We start from the raw sequence: 10,222 nt of genomic DNA on the forward strand, positions 1-10,222 counted from the left end.
TCTTTGTTTTTAAGTTTTTATGCTAGTGAAGGATTTGGTTTTAAAAACAGTGATGAGCTGGTCATGGTGGCGCACATTTGTAATCCCAGCACTGGGGAGGCTCAGGCAGGAGGATTGTTGCTAGTTCAATGTCATCCTGGGCTACAGAGTGAGTTGAAGGCCAGCCTGAACTGCGTAACAAAATTGTCTCAAAAAGACAATGAAAGAAAAGCAGTTATAGCTATTTGTGATTGTGCACACCTGTAATATTAGCCAGCTACTCAATTGCCTGGGACAGAATTACAAGTTTGAGATTAGGTTAGACAATTTAGTGAGGCTATAGTCTCAAACTTTTTGAAAAATGTATAAAAAGTGGGAGTGTATTTCAATGATTTAATCCTCAGTGCTAAGGGGAAAAAAGTTATATCAAATATTTGCAAGTAAATACATTATTTTACAAAGCACCTACTTGTAACTATCATTTTATAAGGCTGACTAGGAGATACTGAGGTACATTGTTGTGACAGTGCAGTGTGACTTCCCTGGCTCCCTTTTGGTGAGAGGCTTGGGATTTTTTATAACTTTTATCAGAGTTTCTTTTAGACAAATGTTGCTGTTTGCAGAAATTTCAAAAATTAAGCTTCTTTGTGTTTCTCCCTAGTTGAGAAGAAGGGCCTTAGAATAGGAAAAACAAAAGCTGTGTTAAACGAGTATTTTCTGTTGATAGTGAGTTCCAAAGTAATATAAATATTTCTGCAATTTGTATAATTTACTTAATATATTGGTAGTTTCATCAAGAATAGGTTATTTTTTCATTAATCTAAATTCTAAAACTTGGAGAAATTACACAGGTATATTTGTAGTCCCAGTACACTATGATGTTTACCCTACTTTCTTCCTTGAAAAAGCTCAAACAGGAAGTTAACGATGGAAACATAACGCTTGTCCACCTTGCCTTCAAAGAAGCTCATTTTTACCTTGTCATAGCTGCAGGAGGAACCCAGCTTTAGAGGGCTATAAAGGAGAACAGGACTAAATTGTGATTTAAAAAAATATGTACACGAGCAGATTTGAATTGCAGTTTGTTTTTTGTTTTTATCTGTGAGCCAAGAACCCAAGACAAATATGTGCTTTTTTTTTTTTTTTTTTTTTTAGCGTAGGAACCCTAACCGGGTAGATATATCCAAGCTGTGTTCTGTTTCTATAAAATAACTAAGTAAGGCCACAGAATGTTGTAAGAGTTGAAGTTAGATACTCTGTTAATGGTGGATGAACTTTCTTTTGGTCAGGACCAAAATGTCTTTGACTCTAAGAAGAAGGTGAAATTAACCAACGCAGAAGGAGTAGAGTTTAAGCTTTCAAAGAAGCAACTGCAAGCTATAGAATTTAACAAAGCTTTACTTGCTATGTACACAAACCAGGTAAGATGCATTGATTTCCTGGATAAACCTTTGTATAACATATGAGTTGTAATGGGTGTATTATCTTAACCTGTTTTTATTTTTTGTTTATAGTTTATTTTCCTTCAGAATATCATGTGTCATAGACTTTTTTTTATATACAGTTTACCCAGTTCTGTGTAAAGATAGATTACAGAAACTCAGTGGTTGACAGTGCTGGCACCTTAAATGAGATGACTTTCTCATTACTTTTTGTTTTGTGGTACCATGGATTGAACTCAGGACCTTGCGCTTGCCAGGCAGGCACTTATGCCACTGAGCTATATCTCCAGCCTGTCTCATTACTTTTTACTTTCTGGATTAAAATAAATTTGTCAAAAATGCCAGTTACAATTAAGATTTGATTCTTTCCATTTTAGTTGGGTATAATTACAAGTTATGAATGTTAAAGAGATTAATTCTAATATATGTATTCTAACTATAAATTCATACTTGTCTAAAATATATTTTTGATGAAAGTAAGGCAGTAATTTTATTATTTAAAATTGGGTCAGGTTATTAGTATTTTATATCGTGATTTTAATACTTGATATGCTTTTAAAAATCTGAATTTAGACATTCAGTTGGATATTTAGAATTGTTATAGGTTTTTAGAGCTCAGTTTAAACTCAGTAAGTTGAAATTTTTTCTTTTACTTTAAATTGGTTCTTTATTTAGGCAGAGCAGTGCCGTAAAATATCTGCTGGCTTACAGTCCCAAAGTCCTGAGCATCTCCTGCCAGTATTAATCCAAGCTGCCCAGCTCTGCCGGGAAAAACAGCACACAAAAGCAATAGAGCTACTTCAGGTAAAGACACTGTGCTTGAATTTTTAATGAAGAATCAGGCAGCCTTGTTTCATTTCATTATAATAACCTGCAAACTTTTATCTTTAACAGGAAAGCTAGTAATTTCTCTACCACTAGATAAATTCCAGGTTACTTTAGTTAATTGTTAGGTTATAGTTTTGTTTTATATAAATTTACATAAGCCTGAAGAATGTTTTCATTTGGTGATGCATTTTATATGAGATAAAGGCTGGCTTTAGGCTCACAATACCAGTACCAAACTCTGCTTCCGTGTGTATTCTCTGGCAAGTCCTACTCCAAAATCGCAAACAGTTGTGGAAGTACTGACTTATTTTTACTTACACCTGCTGATACTACATATTTGAATTTCTTGACTAGAAACTATGCTAGAAAGTTTGACGGTAAAACTGGACCATCTTGAGAGGCAAAGTTGCCTACCAGGGTCCCTTAAGGAGGCACTCTTTGAACGTCTTTTTTTATAGGATTCCACTTTATTTATTTTTAGATTTATTTGTGTGTGTGTGTGTGTGTGTGTGTGTGTGTGTGTGTGGCCAGCTCAGCCCACCAGGGGGCGGGGCTGGCTGGCATGTGGTGCTGGGAGATTGAACCGCGGTCCCTGTGCTTTGCCAAGCTTGTTGTAAGTAGGTGCTTTAGACCACTGAGCCATCTCACCAGCCCTTGAACGTCTTTTTTTAAAAAAAGCAAAAACGTTTACATAGTAGTCCTTACTGTTTGATTATCAGTGACTTCCTGGAAACTTAATAGATTATATTTTTGGAGCATACCTTATATAAAGCAAAACAGATATCTAATAAAATTTTTTCCAAGTTAAGATTTTGACCTGAACTAGGTTTAATATGTGAGAAATCTGTTAGCTGAGGTAATTATAATGTTTACTATTGTATAGATTGTGACTTTTTTTCCGTCTAACTAAAAATATTTTAGGAATTTTCAGATCAGCATCCAGAAAATGCAGCTGAAATTAAGCTGACCATGGCACAGTTGAAAATTTCTCAAGGTACTAATATTTCATTTAAGATTTCTTGCAAGATAATACATGTAATTATCATTGTTTCCAACATGAAGATAGGCCATGTGGTCTCCAGCACTTAGTGGTGACCCTTTTGTGGATTTTTTTAAGTTATGAGAATAAACTTCAGTCTGGATGTTGAAGGTCAAGAAAAGGAAAGAGGTGTCCTTACTTCCTCAGATTTCCTAAGTTCTTAGCTTCACTTTTTATTCTTCATTTGTACATGCCCACCTGTAGAACTTAGTACCCTATGTTTGATTCTTTTTTTTTTTTTTTATTTATGTGTGTGTGTCCAGCTCAGCCCACCAGGGGGCGTGGCTGGCTGGCATTTGGTGCTGGGGGATTGAACTGTGGTCCCTGTGCTTTGCTAAGCTTGTTCTAAGTAGGTGCTTTAGACCACTGAGCCATCTCACCAGCCCCCTATGTTTGATTCTTAACAGGAAAACTGCCAGTGATTTGGCAGCTGTTTTAAACCAACCTTGAATCATTATCTAAAATTGTGTTCTCTGGTATACTAGCCACTAGGCACATGTAGCTGTTTGAAATTTACTTATTTTTGTGGTACTGGGGGTTGAACTCAAGACCCTGCACTTGCCAAGCAAGCACTTATTCTACTGAGCCATCTTCCTGGCCCCCAGCTACTTGAAATTTAATCAAAATTTAAATTTCAGTTCCTCTGGATTAGTGCTAGCCATCCTTTAGAAACATAGTATCTACATGCAGTCAGTGGCCCTTGGGTTGGGCAGCACAGATGATAGAGCATTTCTAGCTTTATAGAAAATTCTGGGCCCAGGGAGATGACTCAGTAAGGGCCTGAGTTCAATCCCCCGTACTACAAAAAAAAAAAAAAAAAAAGAAAAATTCTGTCAGATACCTCTGATGCAGTGGCATACCTTCTCATTGGGGGTGATAAATGGTCAGCAAGTTCTTGCAGTGGCAGGAATAAAAATCATGGGTCGTGGGAAGGGAGTTGATAATTAGGGGGAAAAATGTCTTAAAAGGCTCCTTAATGAAGTAATAAGGGTGTAAAACTGCTGCTAATGTCTTTGCAAATATCTGCAACTTTCATTTTATCATTCCAAAGTTATTGAGTACAAAAATTAAGAAGTTTTTATTTCAAAAATGGAGAGAATCGGGGCTGGGGAGATAACTCAGTAGAATAAGGGCTTGCCTGGCAAGCACAAGGGCCTGAGTTCAATCTCTGGTTCTGCCAGGAAAAAAAAAAAAAAAAGAGAATAGAAAATCAGAATCTTTTTTTTTTTTTTTGGTAGAACCAGGGATTGAACTCAGGTCCTTGTGCTTGCCAGGGAAGCGCTTATTCCACTGAGCCATCTCCCTGACCCCTGAAAATCAGAACCTTAACCCCACAAATTTTCCATCATACTCACATTGGTAACAATGTATTTTAAGGCCTTCAGGGAAGAATCTCTGTTACCACTTACAAAATACAGTTTGATAAGGAGAATTAGAACCTAACAGACTGGGAGTTCCAAGACTTTCTATAGCAACTATACCATTAACTTTCTTTGTAAGCTTAAGCAAGGTGTGTTAGGTCCTCAATAGTCATTGTCCTTGTTTGTAAAAGTATACATTCCCTATTTCCAGGGACCCAAGGCTTGTGTATTTAAAGATGTTACAAGCCAGGCATGGAAGTGCATGCATGTAAATTCTAGCATTTGGGAACCTGAGGCAGGAGGATTGCTCTGAGTTTGAGGCCAGCCAGGACAACATAGTTCAAGCCCAGCCTGACCTACATGATGAGACCCTATCTCAAAATACAAAACAGATGTTGCAAAGTAAGACTCAGAATATCTTTCCTAAGGAAAAGTGATATAAAGAAGTAAACCGTCCCATAAACCCTCCCAATGTTCTTTCTTCAGTGTGGTGCTGATTTTGTTGGGGGTATTTTTGGAACCAGGAATCAAACTCAGAACCGCCCACTTGCTGTGCAGGCACTATGCTGCTGAGCTATATTCCCAGTGTCTGATTTTGTTTTTAATCTCTTAAGGTAATATTTCCAAAGCGTGTCTAATACTGAGAAGCATAGAAGAGTTAAAGCATAAACCAGGAATGGTGAGTTTGTAACTAAACTATTACAAGACTGGAATTGATTTTGCATTTATTTATCTGATGTTTCTTTATTATGATTTCTACTTAATTTCTTTTATATATTTATAAGGTAGAAGTAGAGGGAATAACAAATAACTGATATAAATTTAAGTTTACGTTGTGCTTTGCTTTTTATTGATTTTTATTATTCAGTTAAATGTGTCTGGTACTCTTTAGGACTTAAGATTATCAATGGGAAGTCAACCTAAAATGATCTCAGACCTGTACAGGGAATTCTTTTACCTGCGTGTTTGCCGTGCCACTGTTGATTTCTTTTGAGTTAAAGCAATTTGATAATAGTGGCCAACAAACTTTAATATTTATTTCTTTGATGAACTGTGACAGGTTCAGATTGTTGTTACAGCTATGAAAGCTGGAAAATTTCATAGTGGACACTAATTTTCTTTTTATTTATTTATTTATTTGTGTGTGTGTGTGTGTGTGTGGCCAGCTCAGCCCACCAGGGGGTGGGGCTGGCTGGCATGTGGTGCTGGGGGATTGAACCGCGGTCCCTGTGCTTTGCTAAGCTTGTTCTAAGTAGGTGCTTTAGACCACTGAGCCATCTCACCAGCCCCAACACTTAATTTTCTGATCGCAGGATGTGCATCTATTTTATTCACATTTGTTTCCTCCTACACAGCATGTTTGTGGTCAGCGCTAATAAGTGTGTAATATTATAGCAGTACCTTCTCTTGATTCATATTTCTTTAAAATAGAAACAAACCCAGTACATTATATGGCTGAAAATAAAATAGTTCTAATATTTTTTATCTGATCTTCTGTTACCATTCAGGAAATTTACCCACTTCATCTAAAATGTTGAACTTATTGCAATAGAATGTGTGAATAACATTTTCCCTCTCTCTTTTTTCACTCAGTGTAGTTTTTATTAGTAATTACAGTTATTGTAGGGAATTGATACATATACATAATACAACTTTTTTTTCAGCCCCTATCTTTCTACTCCTTCCCTGTTCTTCCATCTGTTGGTCTCCCTCACATTTGCAAAAGCTCTCTATTCAGCATGTCTTTCTCTCTCCTTCCTCCATCTCTTGTTCCCCCATCCCTTTGAAAAAGATCTACTTTCTTTTTTTTTTTTTTTTTTTTTTTTTTTTTATGTATTTAGTACATGGTCTACAGATGGTACTCGCAGTGGTCCTCCTGTTTTCAGCCTCCCAAGTGCAGGGATTACAGGCACATTCCACCACGCCTAGTCTCAATCACCATCTCAGTGCAACCTGGGGGCAGGGCTGGCACGGTACTGCAGGGATTGAACTCCGGTCCCTGCATCTCAATCTCTCAATCGTCAATGGTCTCAATCACCATCTTAGCATACACCAGGGGCGGGGACAGCACAGCATGCTGGGGATCGAACATCTGGTCCCTGCGCCTGCCTAAGCAGGCACGTCAGTCCGCTGAGCTATCTGGCTGGCCCCCTTCTTCTCTTTTATTTGTCTTTGATTTGACTCTTCATTTATTTTCTGCCTATTGTCCATAGAATCTCCCTCATTCCTGACACCTATTATTTGTGTTTATGAATTTTTTAAAGATCTTTTCTGTCTCTCTTATCTTCATGTCCAATGGTTCTTCATTTTCCTGCTCTTCCACTCTTAACATTGTGAGCCTCCTTGCTCTCCTTGGTAGGCACTAGGCAGGCTTTTCCTTGGCATTATGCAGTTCAGGCCACATGCAGCTATCATGGGAGCTCAGCCTCACAGGTCACACACTTTAATGTTCAGCTGTATCTTTTTTTTTTTTTTTTTTTGTGGAACCGGGAATTGAACTCAGGCCCTTGAGCTTGCCAGGCAAGTGCTTATTCTATTGAGCCATCTCCCCAGCCCCTCAGCTGTATCTTGTTGAGTAAGCATGTCTAAATGCCTGTTCTCAACTTCCAAACTTACCAAACCATTTGCTTTAGTAGGGGCCGGGGAGATAGCTCAGTAGAGTAAGTGCTTGCCTGGCACGCACAAGGGCCTGAGTTCAATATCTGGCTCCACCAAAAAGAAAAAAAAAATTTTAAAAATAATGCTTTAGTAAAAAAGGTACACTTACTAGATAATTACCTTCATTTTAGAAAACACTGTTGTTCATGGCATTGTACTGTCTAAAAAATATTTTTTATATGACGAGGTACTGACAAAGAGCCCAGCAGTCTTTTTTTTTTTAACATTTAGTGTGTGTGTATGTGTGTGTGTGTGTGTGGCCAGCTCAACCCACCAGGGGGCGCGGCTGGCTGGCATGTGGTGCTGGGGGATCGAACCGCAGTCCCTGTGCTTTAGCTAAGCTTGTTCCAAGTAGGTGCTTTAGACCACCGAGCCATCTCTCCAGCCCCCAGCAGTCTTTATTATTTCAAAAAATGTGTTCTGAGAGAGTGAAGGGAGAATTTTATTCATTAATTTATGCCTTTGGCTGACCAGGTGTCGGCTCTAGTGACCATGTACAGCCATGAAGAAGACATTGATAGTGCCATTGAGGTCTTCACACAGGCTATCCAGTGGTACCAAAACCATCAGGTAAGTAAATGGAATAAAATGTTGCAAACATGTTTTTACCTAGATAATAGAAAGCTGCAGTAATGAAATCAAAATTTCAGAGAACTAGAATATTCAAGTTACCACATTAAAATTTGGATGTTATTAGACTATCATCTTCAGTTTTGGGGGTATATTAAGTCCAAATAAAGTTATTAGACCTAAAGAATGGCTGCAAAATGGAAAAGCTCATGTTTCTTAAAACTTGATTCTCTGGGTGTATATGTGTACACTTGTGTGAGTAATCACAGTGTATAAGAATAACAGTACAATGATTGCTGATAAGAAAGTTCATCTTTATGGCTAGAAAGTCCTTTAGTGGCAGTAATTATTAGAACAGTAGTACCAGGAATAATTACATTATCGTTTAATTGCGTCATCTTCATTTTTTCCTGTATGGGTCTGTGCAGGGGCAGTCCCAGCTTACCAGTGTGCTATCACTACTACTGAAGGGCCGTTAGGGAAATACTGTGTTGAAATACTATGTCAGAACTATGGTGGCTTCCATGTAAGATTTAGTTTTGAGGAATATTTCTAGTCATAAACAACTAAATAGGACTAGAATATGTTCAACCATGCATTTCAGGATTGCCTGCACTCATTTATCTGTCCACATGTCCTGTGTGTATGTGAGTAGTTTGTTTCAACCATTCAGTAAAACTTAAGGAACTTAAAGGAGAGGTCCATTTCAAAGGTCTAATATAAATTCATTGACTTGTTGGGTATTTAGCTTAATTTTTTTAAATTTAACTTGCAGCCCAAATCTCTTGCTCATTTGTCCTTGATAAGAGAAGCAGCAAATTTCAAACTCAAATATGGGCGGAAGAAGGAGGCAATTAGTGACCTAGAACAGCTATGGAAGTAAGTTCTGAAAGGTGAAGCTGTAGAAATCTGTGTCTTATTGCTGTTATTTAATAAGAGAGAAATGATTCTCCCTGTTGTTTTCTTAGTTTATAAACTATTCAGTAACTTTCTTATTTCTTTTAGACAAAATCCAAAAGATATTCACACCCTGGCACAGCTTATTTCTGCATACTCGCTTGTAGATCCAGAGAAAGCAAAAGCGTATCCTTTTTATTGTGGTTCCTGACAGCTCCCCATTGAACATAGAGCTCTTCTATAGGACCTATGTGTTGACCAAATACTTTTTTTTTGCAGTACTAGGGATTGCAGGCAAGTGCTTATTCTACTGAGCTATCTCCCTGGCCCTGACCAAATATTTTTGTTGTAAATTTCAATTAACAATAAAATCTCCCTCTAACTACCAAAAGTAGATACTAGAATTACTAATCATTGTGACTGAGCAGTGTAGTGATAGCTTTACCTTGAGGTAGTCTGATTTAGAAGCAAAAAGGAAGTTAATATTCCTCCATGTTTAAGTCCAGCCCCATACACAAACACATAAGTGAAATAACAGTGTATATTATGGGTAGTTGTGCATGTATTTTGAGATGGTTACTATTGTAATTAAAGATTTAGGATACTGGGTTTTTTTGTTTTGTTTTTTGCAGGACTCCGGTTGAACTCAGGCCCTTGCGCTTGCCGGGCAAGCACTTATTCTACTGAGCCTTCTCCCCGGCCCTACTCAGTTACTGTTGATGGGAGGGTTTGGTGTCCTGAGATTGTACTTGGGTTGTACATGCTCCTCTAATCAAGGCAGGGGAGTGGATGATCACCAGCCTTTGCAGTGAGCAGGCTTGTATTTTATAGGCTTGATGATTGCTTTAGGAATACCTTTAAATACATCACTGAGCTAAGCAATAAATGATAAGATTGTGACCCTTCATGTTCTCTTTTCAAAATGTATGCTTACATAATTGACATGACTTGCTAGTCTGCTATACTGCAGAAGATTTAAGAGCAGTGTTTTGTTTGCTTTTGATGAAAGATCTAAGGAAAAGACAAGCCTCTTGTTCTGTTGGCATATGTATATTGACGGATGTGTATGTTGTATTCCTGAACTCTTATTCTCTTGTAGTCTTAGCAAACACTTGCCCTCATCGGATAGTATGTCTCTAAAAGTAGATGTTGAGGCTCTTGAAAATTCTCCTGGTGCTACGTATGTTCGGAAGAAGGGTGGAAAAGTCACCGGCGATAGTCAACCAAAGGAACAAGGGTAATGTTTATTTAGCTAAAACCATTTCTAAAATAGTCTCTAGTGCTGATTTTAAATTACATAAGAATAAAAAAATACATTCTCATAAAAATCCACATGAATGAAGTGTAAGTCCCCCGTGTTTCTTTTCCTGTGACCAGCACATACTCCTTCTTTCCCCTCTGCCTCAGCCCAAAATCAGCCTTGGGTGTCAACAGAGTGCAGTGATGGC

General features: G+C 37.8%; 1 protein-coding gene across 1 annotated transcript in view; it reads left to right on the forward strand.

Annotated features, from left to right (window-relative positions):
• Srp72 (signal recognition particle 72) overlaps nt 1–10,015 on the forward strand; it is a 22,416-nt gene extending 12,401 nt beyond the window's left edge. Inside the window, exons 8-15 of the mRNA XM_004627582.1 lie at nt 1,269–1,400; nt 2,097–2,225; nt 3,171–3,243; nt 5,264–5,328; nt 7,782–7,877; nt 8,653–8,756; nt 8,883–8,960; nt 9,874–10,015. Of these exons, the coding sequence (XP_004627639.1) occupies nt 1,269–1,400; nt 2,097–2,225; nt 3,171–3,243; nt 5,264–5,328; nt 7,782–7,877; nt 8,653–8,756; nt 8,883–8,960; nt 9,874–10,015 (819 nt within the window). The remainder of the gene's footprint in view (nt 1–1,268; nt 1,401–2,096; nt 2,226–3,170; nt 3,244–5,263; nt 5,329–7,781; nt 7,878–8,652; nt 8,757–8,882; nt 8,961–9,873) is intronic.
• The last annotated feature ends 207 nt before the right edge of the window (nt 10,016–10,222 follow it).

This window comes from Octodon degus, unplaced genomic scaffold (genome assembly GCF_000260255.1).
Source record: "Octodon degus isolate 3935 unplaced genomic scaffold, OctDeg1.0 scaffold00019, whole genome shotgun sequence".
NCBI classification, from domain to species: Eukaryota; Metazoa; Chordata; class Mammalia; order Rodentia; family Octodontidae; genus Octodon; species Octodon degus.